At 48.6% G+C, this 27,346-nt stretch overlaps 1 protein-coding gene across 2 annotated transcripts in view; it reads left to right on the forward strand.

Moving 5' to 3' along the window:
* Nucleotides 1–27,346, forward strand: part of ELK3 (ETS transcription factor ELK3) — a 78,343-nt gene that overhangs the window by 38,861 nt on the left and 12,136 nt on the right. For both annotated transcript variants that reach the window (XM_005571917.4, XM_065524673.2), the window contains exon 3: nucleotides 16,892–17,686. In XM_005571917.4, coding sequence (XP_005571974.1) covers nucleotides 16,892–17,686 — 795 coding nt within the window. The remainder of the gene's footprint in view (nucleotides 1–16,891; nucleotides 17,687–27,346) is intronic.

The raw sequence follows: 27,346 nt of genomic DNA on the forward strand, positions 1-27,346 counted from the left end.
GACAGGTCCACCCAAGACGAGTCCTGCCTTGGAGGGATTCAGAGTTGCTGGGAATTGAGCAGCTCCTTGGCCTAGAAGTGCACATGATTTTAATAGATAACTGGGAAGAGAAGGCGACCCGGGGGGCGCCAATCCCGGATGGGCAGTGCTGGGATTGGAGGCTCTGATCTTTGTGCTCAGAGGCTCCTTCCTGCGTCTGCGGTTCTGTGGCGTGCGTGTGGCGCAGGTGCGGGGAAAGTCTGGAGGGCCAGGGTTCCGCAGCCGAGCTCTGCCAGGGCACTGCTTCTCCCAGGTAAGCTTTTGAAGAGGCTGTGGGGCAAACCCAATTAGAATTCCAAGAAAGGAGTGATGCCCTCCAGGGAGCAGCGTGTTTTGCAACCTGGGCGTGGATGAAAGGCCCCTGTTTTCATTTGAGAAACACACAGGTCATGGGAGGCGCCTGTGTCTGAGCCTGTGAGGGGCAGAAACCAGAGCCCGTAGAGGCCTAAACAGGGCATTTAGTTGAGGCCTGGGCATTTTACACGTCCCCTCTGCCAAACAGCTTTTTCCCTTGGTCTCGCTTTAAGCCCTGGGAGTTGGAGTTGGGTGTGTTACTGTAGTTCTGATGGTTTGAATTTTTTGATAAGCTTTTTTTTTTTCCTTAGGTTTACCTGATGTAACAGTAAAGATCTTTTGCAGATATTTTATTTGTTAACAAGCTAACAACTCTTTCACTCCTTAACATCAGACAGATGGACCCTTCTTCTTAGAGTAGAGAAGAGCGGGGCCGATGCCCAGAGCATTTCTGTCACTGCCCTGAAAACTGCCAGGCACCTTATGGGCCAAGCCTGAGGGGCAGGAGTTCCTGCTGGGATTCACAGCATTAACCACTTCTGAATAAGGCTTTGCTTTTTTTTTTTTTTTTTCTTTGGAGACACAGTTTCACTCCTGTTGCCCAGACTGGAGTACAGTGGCGCGATCTCAGCTCACTGCAACCCCTGCCTCCCAGGTTCAAGTGATTCTCTTGCCTCAGTCTCCCGAGTAGCTGGGATTACAGGCGCACCCCATCATTCCCAGCTAGTTTTTGTATTTTTAATAGAGACGGGTTTTCACCAGACTAGTCTCGAACTCCTGACCTCAGGTGATCTGCCTGCCTTGGCCTCCCAAAGCGCTGTGATTATAGGCATGAGCTACAGTGCCTAGCCTAGGGTTTTACATTATACATCCACCTCCAGTTGACATGGCCTCTTCTTTCACCTCCGCCTTTTCCTCAGCCATCCAGCCATCCCTTTGAAAATACCTCCCTCCTCCTGAGGGGCTCAGCAGCTGGTCGGGGAGGCAGACATGAAACCAATTTTAGTAGAGAACCCTGTGTAAAATGCTGGCATAACCAATGCTGGGGCCTTCCTGGAGAGCAGGGAGGGAAGTAGAGGCAGAGGGAAGGCCTCCGGAGGTCAAGACACTTGATCTGGATCTTAAGGAACGAGAATGAGTTTACCTGGCTGAAAAAAGTTAGGAAGGGATAAACCAAGAAGGGAACAGTGTGAGCAGAGGCAGGGACGTATGGATGAGTTTGACCTTTCAAGCACAGCGTATCTTGGGAGTGAGGGCGAGATGTGGTTGGAAAAGTGAGTGGGGAATGAAGTGTGGAATATAGCATGCTAAAGAGTTGGAACTCTGTGGTGAGAGCCAATGAAGAGTTAAAAGCTGGCCTGGCGCGGTGGCTCATGCCTGTAATCCCAGCACTTTGGGAGGCTGAGGCGGGTGGATCATGAGGTCGGAGATCGAGACCATTCTGGCCAACATGGTGAAAATCCCGTCTCTACTAAAAATACAAAAATTAGCCGGGCGTGGTGGTGTGTGCCTGTAATCCCAGCTACTCAGGAGGCTGAGGCAGGAGAATCGCTTGAACCCGGGAGCGGAGGTTGCAGTAAGTCGAGATCGCACCACTGCTCTCCAGCCTGGACGACAGAGCGAGACTCCATCTCAAAAAAATAAAAATAAAAATACATTAAAAAAAGAGTTAAAAACAAGAGATGGGGGAGGGGATGGGAAATGCTCACGCCTGTAATCCTAGTACTTTGGAAGGCTAAGATGAGAAGATCGCTTCAGCCCAGGAATTTTGAGACCAGCCTGAGCAATATAGTGAGGCCTTGTTTCTACAAAATAAAATAAAAAACAAAAACCGAATAATAATAATAGATGAGCAAAAATGACAAAAAATTAGCTGGGCATGGTGGTGCACACCTGTAGTCCTACTTCCTGGAGAGGCTGAGGCAGGAGAATCACTTGAGCCCAGGAAGTAGAGGCTGCAGTGAGCTCTTATTGTACCACTGCACTCCAGCCTTGTCAACAGAGTGAAAGAGCAAAATTCTGTCTCTTAAAAAAAGCAAGAGAGTGCTATGATCAGATTTCCATTTTAGAAATAAAAATCTGTGTCTCCTCTTACTGTTCTTGGCATGGATTTTACACCCGACCATACAACCTTGATCTTTCTGGCCAGGTGCCATTTCTCTCTGCTGGCCGAGTTGGCCCTATCACACCTTCAGCATGAGGATGGAGAGGGAAAAAGGATAGGCTCTGGTATTCCCATAAGGTGGGCAACTGTCTTCTGCTCACGAGAAGCTGAAGGCACGGGCTCTCTCTGTTGTTGCAGAGGGAGACCTGGAAGCTTTCACAGCCCCTCATCCTCTCCCGTCCAGCAGACCTTTTGTCCTTGCTGGCGGTGAACATTCAACCCTGGGGGAGGCTGAAAGCTCTGCTGGCTCCCTTCTCATCAAGAAATGAAAATGGTGATAGGATGAAAAATCCTCCCGTCTCCACAGCAACCTCTTGGCTTAGCCTCACGATGTACTGAACAATCTTTACTTAATTGGAAGGGGTTTCGGGGAGAACAGTCAAGACAAAGTCATTGGCAACCTATTCCTGGAATTAGAACGCATCACCTTCTTAGCTTAATTGGATAATTCATTTTAAATTGGGTGTGCAATCACGACAAGAAAATGTTAGTATTAATAATGCATATCTGAGCTCAGCTGCCTCTGCCAAGAAGCCTGGCCCTGGTGGAATTCTTTAATTCCCCAAAACAAATTTTGCAAAGATAAAATGATGTTGTCAAAGTGGAGAAAGAACAAACATCCAGCAGGCATTCATATCCCAGAACTTTCTAGAACACCTTTGTTGGTTGTGGAATGTTAGGGAAGACCTGGACTCGCTTTGGGGTGTTTCATGGATCGAGGGGCCCTCTGTGCCTGGCCCTGGGTGTGAGTGTTGAGGGCCTGGTGTGTTTTGTTGAGTGTCTTTCTTTCCTACCATAGCAGCTACTCAGATGGTTGGAAGCATAACAGATGGCAGCGGGGCTATTGCCTGGGGGCCCAGGGGATGACCAGGGCCTCTCTCGTGAGCTTGGGTCCTGGAAGCTGCTTAGAGACCTGTGGAGTGGCTGAACTGCCTCTCAGAGGTCTTCTAGTCTGGTCACATTGCCTTGGGAGATGGCAGCTGGTATCAGGGGGCCAGGCTGCTGGGAACGGGGGGCTGCCTGTTGACTGAAGGTGCTGCCTGTCTTGCACGTGCTTCCAGGCCAACTTCCCTGTGGCACTCAGTGTTCCCCCAAAATAGGGCAGTTGCTAAGAAACAGGGATGAGCCAGAGGCCCGGGAGCGCCGACAACACTATGTTGATGAGGATGCTTCTGCGCCAGGGGCTCGGCTGCCAAAGCTCCCGCGGCCTTGCCAGATCCACTTACGTCAGGCTGTTGCCCAAGCCCACACCGAGTCTGCCTTTGCCAGCATGAGCGTTCCTGCTTCTGGGATTTTAGCTGCAGGAAAATTTAGTGGTTGTGTAGACAAACTCACAAAAACTCCAACATTCACAGCATAGCACCCACCACCCGCCGTCCACCCACGCCTCAGCTGCTCCTCTGCACGGCCTCTTCCCCACCCCTGCCTGTGCTCCTCCATGGCTCCTCTCAGTTCCCACCCCTAATTTGTAACATCAAAAAGGGATGCTTACATGTGTGGAGCATTTGGTTTTAAGCCAGGCACCGTGCTAGATATTTTTACATGTATTAGCTTATTTTCCAATTCGTGATGCGCCGGTGCTGGTGGTCAATATTGAGCCCATTTTAGAGGTGGGGATGCTGAGTCTCTAAGAGGTGTAAGTCACGGACTCAAGATGCAGCAGCAGGGCAGTGGCAGAGCTTTCACACTAAGAGTGTTGACCCCCAAGGCCCATGCCTGGGCTTCCGAAGCTGGAGGGTGACACAGCTGCAGAGCCTTGGGCCCAGACGTGAGTCCTGTGTGCCCGGTACTGCTGATGATTACCCTAAGGGCTGCCAGAGACAGGCCCCCGGTATTTTTAATTGAAATGACAGTGGAAAAACTGCTGGCAAGATATCTGAGTCAGCTGAAAATGTGAGTTCGAGTGGCCCCAGAACACCCCACGCTTCCAGAAGACGCTTCCTACGGAAAGTACTGGAGCGTGGTGCTCCTCTGTGTGTGCGCCTCCCAGCTGCCGGTGGCCTCCAGGAAGGACTCCAAGCTCCCTTCACCATCCCGCCCCATCCCAGCTGCCTTCCCTGCACCCCCACAGCTGCCCCCAACCCCAGCATCTTCTTAGGCCCCCTCCTTCCCCTTGCCCTTCCTGCCTGGCTCACTCCTGGCCACCCTTCAGACTCCTCTCTGTGCCTCCTCCAGCTGGTGCCTCACTTGATGATGGCCGTGTCTGTTCCACAGCCCCTCCCAGAGGGACCTGGTTTCTCCTGCTGTCATTGCATCTCCCTTACGGGGCCGCATGCTGGGTTTTCTTACCATTTCCTGCATCCTGCAGTGCTGAGGGCATGGCAGCGCCAATCAAGTGTAGTAGGAGTGAGTAAGAAACAAGCATCCTTCTCCGTGCCACAGAAGGGAGTCTGTCACCTTGGAAAGTCACCCAAGAGAGGATCCAAGAAAGCATCTTGCCCTACCTACCCCTCCTTTAGCAAGTGAGGACCCTCGAGGGGAGGGGAGTTTCCAAGTCAGTTGGTGACAAAGCCAGGATGAGAAGACACTCCCAGACCACCTGTGGCTCATGACACACGCTGCCCCGCCATGCCGTCTGCCAGCGCTGGAGGTGGCCGCTCAACACAGAAGTCAAAGGCAGTGTTAGCAGCTCCCCGACCCAGCTGGGGAAAGGGAAAGACTTGCACTGGGGAGCAGTTTTATTTATTTTTATTTATTTTTTATTATTATTTTTAGATGGAGTCTCGCTCTGTCACCCAGGCTGGAGTGCAGTGGTGAGATCTTGGTTCACGGCAACCTCCACCTCCTGGGTTCAAGCGATTCTCCTGCCTCAGCCTCCTGAGTAGCTGAGACTATAGGTGCGTCACCATGCCCAGCGAATGTTTGTATTTTTAGTAGAGGCGGGGTTTCACCATGTTCTCCAGGCTCAAACTCCTGACCTCAGTTGATCCACCTGCCTTGGCCTCCCAAAGTGCTGGGATTACAGGCATGAGCCACCACCCGGCCTGAGCAGTTTTATGTTCTATGTTATTAACACTTCAAAGGCCTTCAAATAAAAGTACCCTTGAGTGTTTAAGGAGAGCCAGGAGGGAGACAGGACTCCAGGTCCGGCCAGCAGCAGCACCCAGCCAAGAAGGCAGGGAGAAAAATGCTGTGAATGTCCAGTCGAAGCCTCCCGAGCTGGGGTGTCCTGCCAGGCCGGCAAGCCGACATTTCTCACTAGCACCCTCAGGCCGCCACGGGTACTCAGGCAGCGGGGATGGGGAGCGCCTCCACTTTAGGCTGGCAGAATTTGGTGAGACAGTTCACGCTGCAGCTTCTCAGTGCCAGAAGGCAAAGACACCTCAACCCAAACCACAAGAAAACCTCCCCGGGAGCCGGCAGAGTCGGCCTGTTCAGAGACAGAGTTCCAGCCTTTGTTGGCAGCACGTCGTTCTTGGAAGTTTGGAATGGGTGTGAGTGGGTGTGTACGTGTGTGTGTGTGTGCACACGCTCCAAAGTTCAGCCTTGCACAAGGGACAGCCCAGGCTCCACCTAACCTGGTGCCTGTACCATCACAGCGGGAAGCGCCGCTTGTACCCTAGGGGCGGGCGGCCCCAGCATGTGCCTCCCCTGCCTCGCCGAACAGAGACGATTTTAAGAAAGGGGTGTATTAGTTTCCCAGGGCTGCCGTAACAAATGACCCCAAACTTGGTGGCTCAAAACAATAGAAATGTATTCTCCGAAGGTTTTGGAAGCCAGGAGTGTGAAATCCAGGTGTCTGCAGGGCCCCGCTCCTCTAGGGAAGAATCCCCGCTTCCTCTTCCGGCTTCTCGTGGGCTCCAGCCACCCTCGTTGTTCCTTGACTTGGAGCTGCCTCACTTCAGTCTCTGCCTTCGCGTGCCATGGCCTTCTTCCCTGTGTGTGTCTTTCTGTGTCTTCATGAGGACACAAGCCATTGACTTCAGTGCCTACTCTATCCAGGATGATTTCATGTCAACATTTTTAACCAATTGTATCTGTAAGGACCCTGTTTCCAAACAAGATCACATTCTAAGGTCCTGGGTGGACATGAACGTGGCAGGGACATTAAACTCACTGCAGCGGTGAGTGGTGGGGGGAAGAGTGCCCTAGTGAGAGGCAGCTCAGGTAGATGGATCAGAGGAGCCCTTTCGTAAGATAGTCTTTAATAGCTGGGTGTGGCGGCTCAACGCTTGTCATCCCTGTACTTTGGGAGGCTGAGTTGAGAGGATCACTTGAACCCGTGAGTTCAAGATCATAAGATGCTCTTTGGTGGGGGGGGTGGTGAGGTGAGCCCGCCCCCCCAGACATTTGTAGCAGAGTCTCTTGTGGTCAGCTGACTGCTCACTGTCCCCTCTGTCAGAGGCAGAGACAGAGCAGAGGCAGGGGATGTCACACCCCATCCAGGCCACTGTGGGGCACTTCAAGGACAGAAGCCAGCTTTCCTCCTTCTCCTTCCTCAGAGCCTGGCACGGGGCCACCTGTAGGAGAGTATGTATTCAGTGTTCATTGAAAGCCGGGTGTGGTGGCTTGAACCTGTAGTCCCAGCTACTTGGGAGGCTGAGGCTGGAGGACTGCTGGAGCCCAGGAGCTCCCGGCTGCAGTGTGTAGCCGTCGTGCCTGTGAATAGCCACTGCACTCCAGCCTGGGCAGTGCCAGCAAGACCCCATCTCTCAAAAACAAAAACGATGTTTGCTGAAAGAATGTCTGCTTGTCGGAGAGAGACAGTGACTACTTGTTCTAACTTTGGAGAAAGGACACTTCGGGTTTCATTTCAGGAAAGAGTGAGTCAGACTGTGGTCTGGATGGGAACCCAAAAACAGGAGTTGAAGAATATGTGTTGGCCAGGAAGCCGCGGCCTGGAGACACTCCTCTGCTACTTGTGGGTGGTGTCAGCTCAGCTGGGAGCCTCGGGTCTCAGTCTCTGAAGTGGATATCAAAGCGTTGTGAGGCTAACATGAGATTGTGTGTGAGCCTTCTGTAAACTGTAAAGTGAGGTGCCCACCCAAGCAATTTTCTAGAAGGCAGAATAAAATGAAAAGTGTGATATAATGAGCAGTATGTACAATTAGATTATTGCATGCTAAGCAAGATTCACTGGGTGAGGGGTCATGTTTTAAGGATTTGTATGAGTGAGGCACTGACTACATTAGCCTGTGGGGTATTTTTATTCCCATTTTAGGGGTGAGCAAACTGAGCCCTGTGTAGATGTTCAGTAACTTTCCCAAGGTCATAGTAAACAGAGAGGCTGGAATTCAAACCCAGATCTGTTCACCCCAGCATTGGTTCCATATAGCATCTGACGTGTTAAGGCTCCTGGACTGTGCCCTCGTGTGAGCTACTGCTGGGCACAGGCTTGGGGACAGCCGGGGGAGCTTGGCAGTGGGTGCCATCACCAGGCTGTATATGGTGGACGTGAGTTTCCTGTTGTTTTCCTGTCACCCTCATCCCTTGGATGGCATGCCACTTAGAGGGTGGCTGCTCATGTCCAGTCTGCTGCACTGGGACTGCCGGGGCCCTCGTGCCTCATGTTGGGGTGGCCCTTCAAAGCAGGCACCTTCTCTACCCTGTGGATTGGCAGAGGCAGTTCTATTTCTAGGTAATAAACAGACCTTACGGAAGATCGGTCTCTTCCGCCCGAAGAGCTAGAAATAACTGTTCTTAAGCAAGGCCCATGCTTTCTCAGCACAGAGCTGGTTTTCCCAGGCACTCTGCAGTTAACCCCACTATTACTCTGGAATGCAGAGACCCCTAGGCCCTGACGGATTTACTGTAGCAGCAGCCTCTGCTTCCGCATGCAGCAGCTCTGGAAGAGGGTGTGGTGGTGGAACAGAAGCGGCTGAGGCCTTGGCACTAGATACAATTGGGTTCAAACTTAGGCTCCACCAGTTACAAGCTGTGTGACCTTGGGCTAGTCAGCTTTTTAGTTCCTATTTCTTTCTCTTAAAAAGTCTTAATTTAACAAGTAATACATATCAAGTATACATTTTTTAATGTGAAAATACACATAAGCAAAAAGAAACATGAAAAATCACTGTGAAATTTTAGTATACATCTTTCAAGATTAATTTTTCTGCCTCCTTTTATTTACACATATACGCATATTTACAGTAGAAAACATAAATATATGTGCAATAGAAAATTATTAAAATAATGGAATTATTCACACTGGGTTTTTTTTTTTTTTTTTTTACCTAATGTATATTTAAAGGTATGGGGAAGTGTTAGCAATGTCGTGTCCCTGAAATAGCTACCTAGTATTCCATTGTATGGCTCTCTCAATATTTAACCTACCCCCAGGTGGTGGACAGTTGGATCTAACCTCGCTGTCCAGGGGGACCTTGGCTTCACCATCTCTGCAATGGGGTAACAGGGCCCATCCTGCAAGGCAGCTGTGTGTGCTTAGCATGCGGCTGGCCCTCATAAGTGCTGGCTTCTTTCCTTGTCCTTTGTCTGCACTGGTTCCTTTCACGTAGGGTATCTACCACAATAAGATGAGTGTGCCCCAAATAAATGCATTGTCTCGTGTGTCTGCTCAGCATCTGAACTGGTTCCTTCCTCGGGTCTTGCTGACAGGTGCTCAGGGCCAGCAGCTTCCCGTTGGCCTCTCCCAGGAACCCTGAGCAGAGGCCTGAGCCCAAGCAGACGCTGCAAGGCTGCACTTCTCCCTCCCAGTCTGGGCAGCATGATTTCTGCTCTGAAAAGCCACGGGGAGCAATTGAGATGAGCTGGGTGCCTGGTTAGTGTCTGCACCACCTTTCAGGGCCTGACGTGTGGTGTCTTGCCTGTAGGCTGCGGCCCGCATCTAAGCAGAGCACTTGGATCCAGCAGTTATTCACATCTGTGGCTCCCAGCGTCCCCCTCCTATAACCTCCCCCCAACCCCCAAATTAATTGGATTGTGTAAGGTTTTCGTCACAGTGGATGTCAAGTGCTGGCTGTGCTAGGCACAATATAATATAAGCCTTGTATCTATTTCTTGTCTGAACCCAACTAAATAAAAACATCATGTTTCCCTGCTCAGTTGAGATATGTAAACCAGATGTAATTCTGCCTGCTGTGCGACTGATCAAGTTACCCAGAACTTTGGACAAAGCTAGCAGAATATGCACAGCCTTCTATGAGGGTAAATTTTATCTATTAAATTGTCATTAGGGCTGACACAGGGTGATATTTATGTTTTGTTCTGTTTTTGCTTAAATGGAAGTATAAAAATGCTAATACTGAGAGCTAGTATATGTTATAGGGCTTCTCATGCGTGGATGCATCGGGCGTTCTGATAGAAGCTATATGTGGATGGCTCATTCAGTCCCATGAGGCAGATGGATCAGTCCCCATTTTGTAGATGAGAACTGAGTCATTGAACTCAGGCAGTGACTCTGGAGCCCCTCCTTCTAATCCCTGCAGCAGCCCTTGCGATAGGGTCAAGTGGGTGTTTACTGGAAATGTCCCCTGCTCTGTCTCCCTTACCCAGTGTAGGGGTTAAGAAAGGCCTGTTTGTTAGAAAAAGTCTTCAGCACAAGCAATCCTGCTGGCTTAGTGAGCTGCTGATGGTTCTCAGTTTTGAGAGCGAGGTAGGAGAGTTGCAGAATCAGAGGGCAGGAGCCCTGTGTTTCCAGGGTGCCCTGGAATGGCAGAGGATCCAGGGGCCAGACCACAGCAATGAGGAACTCGCCACAGGCCTGGCTCCTCGCGGGGAGGAAAATGGAAGATCAGATAACAAGACTAAGCACGTGAACTCCAGATGCATAACCTTAGATCAAAATTGGGGTGCCAGACCAGGGTGGGTGGACAGACACATGCAGCAAATATTTGCCACGTAAATGGATGGGTGAAATTACGGCTCATTAAGCTCTCATGGGAGGTGTGAGGTTGTATGTGGTGTGTGGAATCTGCACGTGACTTCTAGTATCTGCCTGGGAGTGTTCGGTTTAAGAATGCCAGCAAAGAAGCACGGGCAGGTATATGTAAGGGATACACCCACAGGGAGCTTTAACCAGCCTGGGAATTAGCCGTGGAAAATTGTGTCTTTCATGCCTGCGGCTTTATGCCTGGGTCAGTTCTCCTTATAGTTGGTAGTTCATTCAGCAAACATTTAGTTAACTTATTTAAACATAATCCTAATCACATCGTCATTAAGAAGGTAAGTCTAATCCCATATGCATCTTTTCATTACCTAGCACTGCATATGCTTTTTGTAAATTACAAAACTTATCGAAATATTTCTCATCTATCTACTATTTGGGATTATTTACACAGACTCCTTCCTATTCAAAGGGCAGAGTGGAGTGTGTGTGTGTGTGTGTGTGTGTGTGTGTGTACATATTTAAACACACTGTGGACAGCCATACCTGTTCTTATAGGTATGCCTGTAACCTGTCAGGGTAACAGCACTGAAATGGAAATGGAAATATGACCTGCTCTCTTGGCATTTTCTATGCAGTTAAAGTGACATAATTGAGGTATCTTGTCATGGGCCCCTCTCATGGGATGCCTTGGTCCGCAGAGGTGGCTGGTAAGGTGGGAAGGGTTCTTTTGCCCAGGTCTGCCCAGAATCCTGTCCCAAATGGATGACTTGCCCTTTCGGCTACTGCATTCTCAATATGGCAACTTGGACGGGGTGACAGTGGGATTAATTTTGGTGTCCGGTCCTCCTCTTTTGCCTGGAACTGCCACTGGGGCCTGTTTTAAGGGGATGTTGCTTTTTCCTCTCACTAAAATTGGTCCCATCCTTGCTGCCCGTAACCTCACATGGAATGCCTGCTGGGCGAAGAGGCAGCCCTTTTGCAAATACATATTTAAAGGGAAAGTACAAAGAGGCTGGTCCCACCCGTGTAAGAGGGAAGCAGATGTGTGTAACACTCTATAACCACCCCGGAGACGCACTCAGCTCCACCCGACACAGACCGGCATCACTCAGGTTACCAGGCAACTGTGAGCAACAAATACTTGTGAGTCTGGGATTGAAGAGGGTGGAAACCAGACTTTTTCTAAATATCCTCATCATTTACCATAATAAGAGCCCTTCCCCAAGTGTGCTGGTGTCCCGGGCTGCCTAAATTGGCCTGAATCTTGTGTCATCCTTCATAGTAGCCAAGAGCTCAGGAGTCAGATTGCCTGGGTGCCATCTGTTCTCTCCAGGTACAAGCTTCCAACAGTGTATAATTTGTACTTCCCAAGCCTCAGCTTGCTCATCTCCAAAATGGGGATAATAATCATTCCGGTCTCTGAGAGGATTGAGTGAGTTGATGGTTGTCAGGTTCTCAGACGATAGCCTGACAAATAATATGTGCTCAGGAAATACTAGCTTGTATTATTCCTGACACTGAGTCTTCTCAGCAAACTGTCTTGGAAGGAAGTTTCGCTCTGGAAGCCATAGAGAGATCTTCAAACATACATGGCGCTGCTCCTGGGGGCAGCCCTGGAAGATAAGGAAGAAGGGGCCGTCAGTGCAGCTGCAGGGACACAAGTCCTCTGAGGCCAGGTTCTTTCTAATCCTCCAGTTGCGGGCACCGCTGTAGGGGGCTTTCCTTACCAGCTCCCCTCGTCTAGCAGATGTCCGTGGTGCTGAGTCACTGGGCTGCACTGCTCTGACCCACTTACTGTACCCGACCCTGCCCTCTTCCCTCCCAGTTCCACACTCAGCCTTCAACCTGGTAGGTTTCCAGGTAGCCAGATCGAATCCGTCTTTCCCATTGGTCTCTAGAGAAGCATGACCTGCCTCGGTTCTTTCCAATGGCTGTCACTTCCTCCTTTTGGCCAGCTAGTAAATTGTCTCCATCCCCATCACTGCGTAACCTTTCCCCAGAAAACTCGTGGTGTCCTCTCTGCTTCCCCCGCAGAGGCAGCAGCTACCGAAGGGCCCGTCCCAGCATCTCCCTTTTTATATTTCGAGTAGGGGTTAGCATATTATGACAGTCACTTCTAGCTATAGAAAGTTCCCACTGTCTTCCACTTAAACACGTAAAATACTTAAGATTCTATATGTTCTTTTCTTTAACAACCAGCTATAATTCACATACCACACAGTTCACCCATTTACCGTGTAGAGTTCAGTGGCTCTGAGTAGCGACTTCTGCACCCATCACCATGACCCACTTAGAACATTTCCATTACCTCCTTCCTTCCATCCCTCTCAGCCCTAGGTAACCATACTCTACTTTCTGTTTTTTTGTAGAGATTTCATGATTCTGGACATTTCATATAAATAGAATCATATATGACCTTTATCATGTAATATCTGGCTGCTTTCACTTTGCAGTGAATCATAGAATACAGTATTCTATTCTATATGGCTCATGCCTGTAATCCCAGCACTTTGGGAGGCTCAGGCAGGCAGATCACCTGAGGTCAGGAGTTCAAGACCAGCCTGGCCAACATGGTGAAACCCCGTCTCTACAAAAATACAAAAATTAGGCAGGGTGCGGTGGCTCATGCCCGTAATCCCAGCACTTTGGGAGGCCAAGGCAGGCAGATCATGAGGTCAGGAGATCGAGACCATCCTGATTAACACAGTGAAACCCCGTCTTTGCTAAAAATACAAAAAAGAGAAAAAAAAAATTAGCCAGGCATAGTGGCGGACACCTGTAGTCCCAGCCACTCGGGAGGCTGAGGCAGGAGAATGGCGTGAATCAGGGAGGCAGAGCTTGCAGTGAGCTGAGAGCGCGCCACTGTACTCCAGCCTGAGCGACAGAGTGAGACTCTGTCTCAAAAAAAAAAAAGAGCTGGGCATGATGGTGGGTGCCTGTAATCCCAGCTACTTGGGAGGCTGAGGTAGAAGAATTGCTTGAACCCAGGAGGCAGAGGTTGTAGTGATCCGAGATCGCGCCACTGCATTCCAGCCTGGGCGACAGAGCAAGACTCTGTCTCAAGAAGAAGGAAAAAAAAATTCTGTGATTCTGTTTAATGAAATTGAAGCCCATTATGTTATGTTTTTTCCTTACTATTCCATAGTCTAGTATTCATTATTCCTCAAATAATGAATTCTAGGCCTTGGAGCAGAGCTTCATTCTTCAGTACAGCTCGATAATATTCCATTGTAAGGACACCCCACATTTCATTTATCCTTTTGCTGGTTGGTCGACAGGAGGGTTGTTCTTCATGTTCTTTTTAACACAGCAAGGCTGTATGATCTGTCTGAGGTTGCCTTTCCGTTCCCAACCATTTTTTGAGCAAATGTCAAAAATTTTGACATTTTTTGTCATTTTTATCACAGCCCTTGGTTATTTCTTGAGGTGCTCATGAATGTAATCCCAACTTAGACATGGTGTTCCAAACCTACAAGAAAGTTAGAAATTTTTTTTTTTTTTTTTTTTTGGAAAAAAAGCATTAGTTTTTAAGACTTGTTAGAATAACTGATTCAGATCATTTTTCTTCTGTGTTTTTATTTTGGCTCTAAATAAAACATTTATAGAAGTTTGTCTCTTCTTTTGTGTAATTATTTAGGCTCTAAAAACTTCACTCAGTTTAGATGAGTGTTCAAACTCGCTGAGGGAAAAAAATGAAAGTTTTTTCCCCAGGGAGGAAAATATGATGAGCTAAAACTAAAAATACCTTAGAATTTTAGCAAAGGAAGCATTAACACACCAGAGGTCAGCACACTTTCTTTTCAATGGGAACTGACCCTGGGTCAGGTGGGTCCAATGACACCCTTATTTAATTTATTTCCTGCTGGGAGCTGATTTTCCCAGGCATGTTCTGACCCAGGGCACTTGGCAGAGATGCTGCTAACAAAGCCCAGGTGGAAAACATCTGAGTTCCCCAAATTTCTCTGAAGGTTTTTAAGGGCTGTTCAGCTTCGAGGAGCAGTGAGTGTGAGGTCGCTGGCGTCAGTGGGACTCTGCGGGTTAAGTTGCAGGTGGGAGCTCCAGGATGCAGCCAGGGTGGCCGCAGCCACTGGAACTGTTGTATGGCCTTGACTCTGAGGTGCCCACGGCATCGGCCTGCATGCCGGTGCTCAGTGAGGTCTCTCCACGACTCCGTGCATGGGATCTCCTGTGCTGAATGGGGACCTTAAATGTGCCCTTTGCTTCCATCATTTAAGGGGGAAAAAGGCAAATCAGAATGTCATGATGTAAAGGATGGCAGGCAAACACGTGTATTTAGAATCACACTATGATTTCAAAAGGGACATCAACATTCATTGAATTTCATGTCTGTTGGGGGTTGATTCTCTCCCCCTAAATTTGTGTGGGAATGTGAAAAAGCTTAGGCTTTAGAATCTGTCGATCTTGGTGGTTCTTGGGCAAATGACTCCCCATCTCTGGGATGTTGTTTGTTTCAGAAGGATGACACCCTCCACCTCCATCAGGGCTAATGTGGGGATCTAATGAGGTGGCTTACATACAACCCCTGGTACAGAAGACAGGCACTCAATCAGAGCTGCTTCTAAAGCTCTTCTCCTCGAAATGATCTTTCCTTACTCATACCCAGGTTTTAGGTGGAAGAGTTTCTAAGGAAACAGAGTCCTTTTCCCATAGGATGGTGCTGGGTTTTTGTGCTTGAGAGAGACCATCTTTGTCTCTCTCAGCTCCTCAGACCCCAAGATTCATCCATAGGGCAAGGCACACAGCAAGCATTTGGTAGGTAAATATAGAACCCAGTGGGTTCGGCAGGGAATTAAGGTATCCATTTAATAAACCTCAAGAACAGCACAGCCTTTAATATAAAGTCCCTTCTACCAAAGGGCTGCAAAAACTTTTGCAATGATTATTGCTTTTCTTTTTTTTTTTTTGAGACGGAGTCTCGCTGTGTCGCCCAGGCTGGAGTGCAGTGGCGCGATCTCGGCTCACTGCAAGCTCCGCCTCCCGGGTTCACGCCATTCTCCTGCCTCAGCCTCCGAGTAGCTGGGACTACAGGCGCCCGCCACCACGCCCAGCTAGTTTTTTGTATTTTTAGTAGAGACGGGGTTTCACGGTGTTAGCCAGGATGGTCTCGATCTCCTGACCTCGTGATCCACCCGCCTCGGCCTCCCAAAGTGCTGGGATTATAGGCTTGAGCCACCGCGCCCGGCCTTGCTTTTCATTTATATCCTAATGTTTGAGGGCTGGAACCATAAACTGAAGAGCCAGAAGTAGACGCTAGCAACTAAAAATATTGTCTGTGAATGTCACAGATATCCAAAGTAGACAATTCATTTTTCCTCCAGTGGCTCTCTTTCTTTCTTTCTTTCTTTTTTTTTTATTGAGACAGAATTTCACTCTTGTTGCCCAAGTTGGAGTACAATGGCACAATCTCGGCTCACTGCAACCTCCGCCTCCCATGTTCAAGTGATTCTCCTGCGTCGGCCTTCCCAAGTAGCTGGGATTACAGGCATGTGTCACTACGCCTGGCTAATTTTTGTATTTTTAGTAGAGACAGTGTTTCTGCATGTTGGTCAGGCTGGTCTCGAACTCCCGACCTCAGGTGATCCACCCGCCTTGGCCTCCCAAAGTGCTGGGATTTCAGGCATGAGCCACCACACCCGGCCTCCTCCAGTAGCTTTCTTGGCAAAAAAATAAAAAGCAAAAAAATGGCCAAGTGAGTTAAGAAAACCTTGTAGTGTTTGATGATGATAACTTGCATTTTATAATGCTTTCCAGCTTACAGAATGCTTTCTCATTATTATTTCATTGAATTCTTCTGACTCCCAGAGGTAGGTAAGACAATACTGTGTTATGGTTAAGGACATGCTGCCTCTACCACTTCACTTCCTACCAGGTGGCCGTGTGAGTTACGGAAGCACTATAACCTTATTTTCCTAATTTTTAAAATAGGAATCACAGCACCTTCCTTTTAGGATTGCTGTTCAGATTGTATGAGATAAGGTATGAAAAATCCCATCCACATAATAAGGGCTTCATAAATGGCAACTGTTACTATGTTATTACATAGAATAATCCTCACTCGGCCAAGGTTGGGGGATTGCTTGAGTCCAGGAGTTTGAGACCAGCCTGAGCAGCAAAGTGAGATGCAGTCTCTACAAAAAATAAAAATATAAAAATTAGCGGGGTGTGGTGGCATGCAGCTGTAGTCTCAGCCACTCAGGAGGTGGAGACAGGAGGATCCCTTGAGTCCAGGAGGTCGAGGCTGCAGTGAGCCATGTTCGCGCCACTGTACTCCAGCCTGGGCGACAGAGTGAGATGCTGTCTAAGAAATAATAATTATCATCCTCATCATCATCTTCCTTACTTTGCAGACAAAGAAACTCAAAGGGGCACTTAATTTGCCAAAGATCACAACCCTAGTAATGGCAGAACTGGAATGCACCTCTAATTCTCCTACTTCCAACTTCATTCCTCCTTCCACTTCTCCTTAGCCAAGAATGTAAATCAGGAACATTTTGGTGCTTCTGCCAGCGACATTTACCATTATCATGAGCTCTTACATGGTTTCTTGGGTGCGCTCAGATTTTCAATGTCTACTTTTGTATTTGCAGAACATCATCAAGAAGGTGATCGGGCAGAAGTTTGTGTACAAGTTTGTCTCTTTCCCGGAGATCCTGAAGATGGATCCTCACGCGGTGGAGATCAGCCGGGAGAGCCTTCTGCTGCAGGACAGCGACTGCAAGGCGTCTCCCGAGGGCCGTGAGCCCCACAAACACGGCCTGGCCGCCCTCAAAAGCACGAGCCGCAACGAATACATCCACTCAGGCCTGTACTCGTCCTTCACCATTAATTCCCTGCAGAACCCACCAGACGCCTTTAAGGCCATCAAGACGGAGAAGCTGGAGGAGCCGCCCGAAGACAGCCCCCCCGTGGAAGAAGTCAGGACTGTGATCAGGTTTGTGACCAATAAAACCGACAAACACGTCACCAGGCCGGTGGTGTCCCTGCCTTCCACGTCAGAGGCTGCGGCGGCGTCCGCCTTCCTGGCCTCATCCGTCTCGGCCAAGATCTCCTCTTTAATGTTGCCAAACGCTGCCAGTATTTCATCCGCCTCACCCTTCTCATCTCGGTCCCCGTCCCTGTCCCCCAACTCACCCCTCCCTTCTGAACACAGAAGCCTCTTCCTGGAGGCCGCCTGCCATGACTCCGATTCCCTGGAGCCCTTGAACCTGTCATCGGGCTCCAAGACCAAGTCTCCATCTCTTCCCCCAAAGGCCAAAAAACCCAAAGGCTTGGAAATCTCAGCGCCCCCGCTGGTGCTCTCCGGCACCGACATTGGCTCCATCGCCCTCAACAGCCCAGCCCTCCCCTCGGGATCCCTCACCCCAGCCTTCTTCACCGCACAGGTAAGAGTCATTCCTGTCATCCCGGCCACAGCCAGCCTCAGTGGCTTAGCAAAAAAGGAAGAGCAGCTAAAGAGACTTCCTTCTGTCCCTCAAAACGTAATCCTATGACTTGTACCAAGGTCACTGTGTAAATATGAAGGGAACCTGCTTTTCCATCCTCAGACCAAGGGATGCACACAAGACAGCGTTTGGTTTGTCGACTCTAGTGGGATGCTTGATTGGTTTCTTGCTTTTAGGGGCCTAAAGTGACCATAGGTGGAACACGCACACTGGCCGACAAAGCAGATCTCACCAGCGATTTCCTAGGGAAAGTTGAGCGGGCCAGTTTACGTTTCAGGAGGAGCTTGGGCTTTATGAAATTTTTATGGCAGAATCTTCTCTGGGGGCATTTAATAAGGAGCCACTTGTGTTCTGTTAACAAGAAAATAGATGTCAGCTGATACCGCCATTGCATCTGTCCGTGTGGAGCTGTGGTCATAGCATAGGTAATAAGAAACAAAGGGCCGCACCAAACAGCTGCTTCGCTGAAAGCAGCACTATGAGAAAGCCCCGGGCCACAGCACTGGGGAGAGGAAAGCAAGCTTGCAGAGCCAAAAAAGCCTTCGTTGTTATTAGTCCCAAGGAGAAAGCCCCCTTTTCCTGTAAATCAAATATTCAGATGCTCTTTCTTGTCCAGCTGACAATTGCAGCGCAAAGGCGTAGTAGGTGCTGGGAAACCATATTTCTCCTTCCCCTTGAAAACTGGATGCAATTTTAGTGGCAGAGGTTAAAAGAGTATTTGTTTTAGGCTCACAGACCTGGATTCAGTTCCTGGCTACCCTGCTTCCTAGGAGTGGGACTGTGGGCGGTTGCTCTCTGGGCCAGGTTCCACATGTGGAAAATGGGATCATGGCCAGGCTTTGTGAGATGGTGACACCCGGTAGCATTGTTAACCGCGGAGCTGTACCCGTCCCCTGCCTCTGTCATGTCATCATAGTTGTCCCTGTTGTCATCATCAGCAGCCACGGCAGCATATGATGGGCTTCCCACGTGTGCCAGGCACTGCTCCAGACACTTTACATGCATTGCCTTGTTTTTCAATAGCAGCCCTGTCATGTGGATACAGGTTGAGCATCCTGTTTCCAAAATGCTTGTGACCAGAAGTGTTTCAGAGTTCAGATCTTTTCGGATTTGGAATATTTGCATGATACTTGCCAGTTGAGTATCCCACATCTGAAAATCTGAAATCCAAAATGCTGCAATGAGCATTTCCTTGGAGTGTCATGTCAGGACTCAGAAAGTTTCAGATTCTGGAGGATTTGGGATCTGGGGATTTTTGGATTTGGGATGCTCAACCTGTGCTGCTATTAGCATCCTGTTTCCCAGCTGAGGTAAAAAAGGCACAGAGGTAAACTAGTTTGTCCAGGGTCGCACAGCTCATAGGTGGTAGAGGTGGCTTTGGATCCAGTGTCTGCCTCCAGAATCCATGCTCTCAAATGAAATGCATTCCCGCTGCGAGAAGGCAGTGATACGGCTGTCCCTGGAGCACCTGAAAGCAGCTCTGGGCCACTTTCCTCTCCATGCTTTCGCTGGACTGCATTCTGCCCAGGGATTTCATGACAGCTCAAGCTGTGAGCTGGTGGTGACACGTGCCACCACAGAGGGGAGGGCCAGCGGATCAGGAAATAGGTCAGAGTGAGCAAACGTGCTCTTAAATCAGGCATCTTCCAATTAAGCAAGGCTGTCGAGTGACCAAGGGCTGCTGAGCCAATGGCTCAGAAACAGCAGCTCTTGAGGTAGCTCAGGGGAGTAACTTGAGAGGCAGGGCCAGGGGTCGACGATCTGAGCATCTCCTCCCCCGGCCTCCTGTGTGTTTACAACTGTCAGGGTGAGAAGGGTCTGAAGCCACGCCAGGGCCAGCTCTGATTTAGGTGTCTGTGTTCCCTGGGAGCCTGGATCACCTTCTCAGAACAGAGTGAGGCAGATGCCAGCACTGTCTCAGAGGAAGTCAGCTCAGCCAGCCCTGTGGATAATGTGGATGGAGGGATGGCTCCCATTGGTGGGGCTGAGGGCGTGAGAGAAGGATCAAGGGTGGATGCCCAATGAATGGATGCAAAGAGCACGCCCAGGAGCCAGAAGTCACCAGCATGGCCTGAAACCAGGTGGGAAGGCATAGGAAAGCCAGGATCTTTACGAGAGGACCTGTGCCTGAGGCAGTGAGGGTGCCTGGTCCTCAGCCAAGCTGTGAGGGTGGGGCCCTGATGGTTTAGTGCCAGGAAGCCCAGAGATAATCCCAAGGGGAGGGAGGCGAGGGACAGGGTCTGGACCCAGGGCAGGAGAGTAGAAGTAAAGGGACCTGGCTCAGAGAGGACCTTCAGGTCAAGGGAGTGGGAGGGGCACCAGGCAGTTCTCTAAACCGCACAGAACTAAGGGGGTCACCAGCTACACTGGGAGATGGCAGAGCCTCGGGACTCAGACCCCACCTTGAGCCTCCCTTAGGTCCCAGAGTGTGGGCTCTGCTCCTGGCATGGCCATGGGTAGCCAACAGGGAGGGAGAGAAGGAGCAATGAGGGAGACACCAGAGGGGCCTGGGCGGGAGTCAGGGGTGTGGTACTTATTCAGAGCTGAGTTCTTGCAGCGGGTTTCACCCAGGTGGTCTCCCTGAGATCAGATAGGATGTCTTGAAGCTGGGGGTGGTTTAGGTTTAGGGTATGTGTCAGTATCAGATTTGGATTCTCAGGTTCCCTCTCCTGGGAGCTGCTTCAGGGGGTGCTCCAGAAACTTACCCACCAGCACCAGCCCAGTAGTTCACCTTCCAAGTGACAGCCAGAAATAGCATGACTGTCAACAGCCAGGCGTTCTGCAGAATTCCTTTCGGCTTCGGGAGTGAAGGACAACTGTGGGGTTCCTGGTGTTCCACAGGCAGTGGCAAGGCTTCAGTGGTTTTCCTCCTACCTGAGCACTCTGTCCCAGAAACTCTCCTTTTCTCTCTGTGTGTGTTGGGGGTGTGCTGTGTGCAGTGTGATGCTGTGTGCACATAAACATTTGGTAATCTGTGGGCTGTATGTAAGCTTTGCTGAGCGGTGGGCTTTGGAAGAGATGAAAGCTGTGTGTGCTGTAATAACTCGATACCCCGAAAATACAATTCCCAAGGTTGGTTATTTCCAGCTAGAAACATGGCGGGAAGAAAGGGAGAAGTAAGGGAGCCTTGGCGTGGCCTGTGTCACGTGGTTACCATTCCCTCGGGGACCTTACTACACCTCATACAGGCATACCTCATTTTACTGTACTTTGCTTTATTGCGTTTCACAGATAATTGGTGGTTTTTACAAATCGAAGGTTTGTGGCAACCCGGCGCCGAGCAAGTCTTATCAGCGCCAGGCTATTCTTCCAACAGCGCATGCTCACTCCATGTTTCAGTGTCACATTTTGGTAATTCTCACAACCTTTCCAACTTTTTCCTTATACTATTATGTCTGTTCTAGTGCCCTGAGATCAGTGAGCTATGATACTACTATTGTAATTGTTTGGGGGCACCATGAACCACACCCGGATAAGACAGCAGACTTGATCAGTGTTGTGCGTGTCCCAACTGCTCTCCTGTGTCTCCTTCTCCTTGGGTCTCCCTATTCCCTGAAACACAACAATTTTGAAATTAGGCCAATTGATAACCCTATAGTGGCCTATAAAGTATTTAAGAGAAAGCAAGAGCTGCTCGTCTCTCATTTTAAATCCAGAACTAGAATGATGATGGCGAAGGCATGTCCAAAACTGAGACAGGCCGAAAGCTAGGGCTCTTATGCCAGTTAAATATGTAAATGTAAAGGAAGAGTTCTTGAAGGAAATGAAATTGCTACGTCAGTGAAAACATGAATGATAAGAAAGTGGAACATCCTGATTGTTGATACGGAGAAAATATTAGTGGTCTGGATAGAAGATCAAACCAGCCACAACATTCCTTTCAGGCTAACCCAGAGCAAGGCCCTAACTCTCTTCAATTCTTTGAATGCTGAGAGAGGCGAGGGAGCTGCAGAAGAAAAGTGTGAAGCTAGCAGAGGTTGGTTCATGAGGTTTAAGGAAAGAGGTCATCTCCATAACATAAAAGTGCAAGGTGAAGCAGCAAGTGCTGATGGAGAAGCTGCAGCAAGCTATCCGGAGTATCTAGCTACACTCATTGATGAAGGTGGCTACATCAAACAGCTTCGCTGTAGGTGAAACGGCCTTCTGTTGGAAGAAGATGCCATCTAGGACTTTCAGAGCTGGAGAAGTCCATGCCTGGCTTCAGAGCTTCAAAGGACAGGCTGAGTCTTGTTAGTACAGCTTGTGACTTTAAGTTGAAGCCAGTGCTACTAAATACACTCTGCCTGTGCTCTATAAATGGAACAGCAAAGCCTGGACGACAGCACATCCGTTTATACAGTTTATGGAATAGTTTAAACCCACTGTTGACACCTACTACTCAGAAAAAAGATTCCTTTCAAAATATTACTGCTCATTAACAATGCATCTGGTCACCCAAGAGCTCTCATGGAGATACACAAGAAGATTAATGTTTTTCATGCCTGCAAATACAACATCCGTTCTACAACCCAGGAGTCAAGGAGTATTTTGACTTTCAAGTCTTATTACTTAATAAATACATTTCATAAAGCTACAGCTGCCATAGATGGTGATTCCTCTGATGGATCTGGGCAAAGTCAGTTGAAAACCTTCTGGAAGGGAGTCACCACCCTAGATGCTATTAAGAATACTCATGATTCGTGGGAGGAGGTCAAAATATCAAAATTAACAGGAGTTTGGAAGAAATTGATTCCAGCCCTCATGGATCACTTTGAAGGGTTCAAGACTTCAGTTGGAAGAGGGAACTGCAGATGTGGTAGAAATAGCAAGAGAACTAGCATTAGAAGTAGAGCCTGGAGATGTGACCAGATTGCTGTGATCTGTTGATCAAACTTGATTGGGTGAGGAGTTGCTTCTTACAGGTGAGCAGAGAAAGTGGTTTCTTGAAATAGAATCTACTGGTGAAGATGCTGTGAATATTGTTGAAATGACAACAAAGGACTAAGAATATTACATAACTTTACATTACATTACGTTACTTAGTTGATAAAGCAGTGGCAGGGTTTGAGAGGATTGACTCCAGTTTTGAAAGAAGTTCTACTCTGGGTAAAATGCTATCAAACAGCATCACATGCCATAGAGAAATCTTTCATGAAAGGAAGAATCAATTGGGCCGGGTGCGCTGGCTCATGCCTGTAATCCCAGCACTTTGGGAGGCTGAGGCGAGTGGATCACCTGAGTTCCGGAGTTCGAGACCAGCCTGGCCAACGTGGCAAAACCCCGTCTCTACTAAAAGTGCAAAAATTAGCCGGGTGTGGTGGCAGATGCCTATAATCCCAGCTACTTGGGAGCCTGAGGCAGGAGAATCACTTGAACCCGGGAGGCGGAGGTTGCGGTGAGCCGAGATCACACCACTGCACTCCAGCCTGGGCAACAAGAGCGAAACTTTCATCTCACAAAAAAAATGAAAGAGTCAATCAATGTGGCAAACTTCATTATTGTCTTATTTTAAGAAACTGCCACAGCCACCCCAGTCTTTATGACTCTGCCTCCTAATGTCCCTGGTTCTGGCCTGCTTCCTCCCCTGCCCCTTTCTATAGCTACCCTAGGCCCCCATGGGAGTCTCCATTTTGTCCGCTTTTCCATAGGGTCAGTGGGATTAACGCCCCTTTTAAAGACCTTAAAACCATGTTTTCACTTGCATTCAGACAACTTTAGGGGTTTCCAGAGATTCAATCACCTTTTATTTGAGGACTTTTTTTTTTTAACCTCAAGGTGGCATTGTCACGGATTCTGTTGGCATCTGTGGGAGCTTAGGATTACAGATATTTATGGGCACAACCTGCTAAATAGATATCTTGTTTCTCTGTCCTTTACTTTCTTAAAGCCCGAGTGACTTACCGGTATCTCAGATCACCACATCAAGTGATCAGCAAATACTTGTGCATCTTCTTTAATCAGTCCAGTAACAAATGTTTATCGTGTATTCATTTGGGAGATAATCATTGAAAACTAAGCATTCGCTTAGGTACCTGGAGATACAGAGGTTAGCAGGATAGACACCGTTCCTGTTCTCATGAGTTTACAGGTTGCTGTCCAGCATATGGGGCAATATATAGCATAGGGTTATAATTTAGGGTGGTGTGAAATTATGGAGGACTGGCCAAGGAATTTCGACTTGTTTGGATTGGAAACTAACTGCTAGAGGCTAGGTGCAGTGGCTCACACCTGTAATCCCAATACTTTGGGAGGCCAAGGTGGGTGGATAGCTTGAGGTCAGGAGTTCAAGACCAGCCTGGCCAACATGGCAAAACTCCGTTATTAAAAATAAGAAAATTAGCGGGTATGGTGGTGCACGCCTGTAATCTCAGCTACTCAGGAGGTTGAGGCAGGAGAATCGCTTGAATCTGGGAGGCAGAGGTTACAGTGAGCCAAGATTGTGCCACTGCACCCCAGCCTGGGCGACAGAGTGAGATTCTGTCTCAAAAATAAATAAAATACGTAAATAACCAGCTGCTAGAGGTATAAGTGAAAAAAAAATCTCATTAGAATCAACAGATAATTACTGAGCAATAACAGAGCCTAGAAAGGAACCAAAACTACAGTTGCTTGTTTTTATGACCTTAGGACCTAGCCATGACAACAAGGCATACACATGCACACACACACAATAGCCCTTGGCAAGAGTCAAACGTGCAGCGCAGAGAAGCGCCTTGGGAGCTGAGAGGCAAGATCGTTTAGTTCAGTTCAACACACATGAACTGAGTACCCATCATGTGTAAGCTGCTGTGTTGGGATCTGGGGCTACAAACATGGATAAAATAGTCTCTAATAGTTAGGAGCTCATAACTTACCTTAAGTCACTTCATCTAGTATCTCAGATGCTATACAAAAGGAATACCATGTTGCAAAAGGAATCCTGAGGAGGAAGGTATTAACTTTGCCTGAGATGGAGGCAGAATGTCCAGAGGGCTTCCTGGAGGGGATAAGACCACTGGTTCAGGGTGTTGAAGGATCAGCCTGTGGCAGGATACTTTTTCTGGTAGACAGGGAGAGGAAGGCATTGTCGGCAGAGGAACAGCTTGAGGCAAGGCATAGATACGTGAAATAGCTTTGTGATTAGGGGAGGTATAACAGTAGGAAGCATTGAAGGGGTATGAATGACAGTCTGAATTGTTTTAGGAATCGCCCTGTTGGCGAGATTGGGAAGGGGGAAGGCTGGATCCAAGTAGGATGCTATTGTAATATTCCAGGCAAAAGACCATGAGTATTTAAGGCTGTATAGTGGGAGGGGTCGCCGTCAATAGGACTTGGTGACTGACTGGGTGGGAGGAGCGGGGAGAGCCAGAATTGAGTGTGAGGAACATGGGAGGAAGAATAAGTTCCCTGGGAAAAGGCTAAACGTCCAGTTGGGGCCATGTTGAGTTTGAGGACCCTGCAGGACATTCGGGTGGAAAAGTCCAGCTGCATCTAGAGAGGGAGAGTGTTTTGGAGCTGGAGAGGAGGTTAGGGAGTCATCAACATGCAAAGGGTGGTGAAACCATGGGAATGGATGAGGTCACTTGTAGAGAGGGCCTGTAGCCCAGGGAACTATGGGCTGGGCTGGGTGGTCAGGGAAGTTCCGAGGGAGCATTGAAGGACTGGTGGGTTGGAATGGCTGGTCCTCCATGCATATGAGGAAAGCTCAGTACACATCAAACCAAGTAAGAGGGTTCGGGGAGGAAAGCGTCGACAAAATGAGTCAAACTCTGTAAAATATTTGAAGAGGTTTATTCTGAGCCAAATATGAGTGACCACGGCCTGTGACACAGCCCTCAGGAGGTCCTGAGAATATGTGCTCCAGGTGGTCGGGGTACAGCTTGGTTTTGTATATTTTAGGGAGGCATGAGACGTCATGAAATTGCCAGGCAATTTCAAGGTATGGCAAGGAAATGCATTTTGGGGTTAAATATTTTTTCCTTGTCTCATAATATTATGCCAGAGTCAGACTGAAAAGTAAGTCACCATATATAGGGTCAAATGAAAATTTACAGTTTGTAGGGCATGACTCCCTACACCCCTGCCTAGGAATTTGGGCAAGATAAAAAATCAGAGCTTAGTCCTCAGAAGTTAGCAAGTGTATGAAAGCAGGTTATGGGGAACCTTCTGTTGTGGCTAAGGAGGACATCACATCCTTTCTGAAACTGTGACTGAATGTTGAGTGAACTCATGTTTGGGGGTGGTTGATTTGGTGATGGGGTACAGAATAGATGGGGAGACCAGAGGTAGGTGGACTGGCCTGGGTGGCTGTTGTGGAATGCCATCTGTAAGGTGATAGGGGCTTGGATGCAGCAGGAATGGAAATGAGGGATAAACAGGAGGCCCAGTTGTGAGACGCCTCCAGAAGCTATGTCCGGAGCTTGCAGTTATTGAAAGGCATTTTGCACGGTGGGGACTGGGATGCGGGTGGTAGATGGGGCTCTGCGTGCAGGGATTATGTCTTGTTTGATCCTCATCTGTGGCACCTGAAACACAGTTTGCACTCTCGGTCAGTATTTGTTGAGGCAGTGTATACATGGTGGTCCTGTTGACAGCAGGGGAAGAGTCTTAAGAAACACTGATGTGGGAAGGTGCTGAGCTTCGTGAAGTTTGAGTACGGTGGTGCACCCGAGTGGAGATGCCCAACAAACGATAAGCCAGGGGGGACCCAGCTAGAGCTGTGGATGGCTCCAGTTCATCAGTATTTAGGAGCTGAGTAGTACAGGAGGAATAAAGATGAGCAGATATCCAAAAGGCTACGGAAAGAGGTATAAGAAAAATGTGCCCATCACCGTAATATGAGGCAGAACATGTTAAATGTTAAGAAAAAAATGGTCACAAAGTGTTACAAAGATTCAGAAATAAGAAATCCCATGTGGTTGAGGGGAGATCAGGAAAGTGTCCTTTGAGGAGGTGGCATTTTGATGGGCAGAGGAAGGCAAGAGGAGGAGGTAGAGGGCCAGGGCAGGGGTGCACAGGTGGGCATGCCTGGATGCCAGCTCACCCTGGCGAGCTCAGATGTGCAGCCTTTTTAGGAGACGTTATGAAGTGGAAGTGGAAGTGGAAGCTGAACTGAGTGGGGAAAATGAAAAGGGGATCTTGGGATGAGGGTCTTACTCTCTTTCCTGGATCTATGGGATTAGGAGCTCCTTATCTGCCATGCTCGTTAAGAGACTGTCTTTGGGGAAGGAAAGAAGACAGCGCTTTTTGCTGTGGCTTCCTTAGCCCTTGGCCCTCAGGCTCAGCCCACTCTGCCTGACTCCTGGAGTGTATGGAGAGAGGCTGTGAAGTCTCACACTGTCCCGGAGATAACCCAGGGCACACGTTGTAGGAACTTTCCTTAACAAAGAAACCACATGGTTCTTTAAGGTCACAGGATTTTCAGGGAGAACTTCAGGGATAGAAGGAAGAGGAAGGAATGAAGTCATTTTACAGTGTTTATTTGCATATATTATAGAAGACATTTCAGACATATTAAAGATGAGAAACAGAAGGCTACTGTAGTCTGAGTACATCATGTATTCCTTAGAAACAAATGTGCAAACATCTCAAATCCAGACATGGGTATACATTTTAGACTAGAGAAATAGAAATTCTAGACCT

Source organism: Macaca fascicularis, chromosome 11 (genome assembly GCF_037993035.2).
Source record: "Macaca fascicularis isolate 582-1 chromosome 11, T2T-MFA8v1.1".
Classification (NCBI taxonomy): Eukaryota; Metazoa; Chordata; class Mammalia; order Primates; family Cercopithecidae; genus Macaca; species Macaca fascicularis.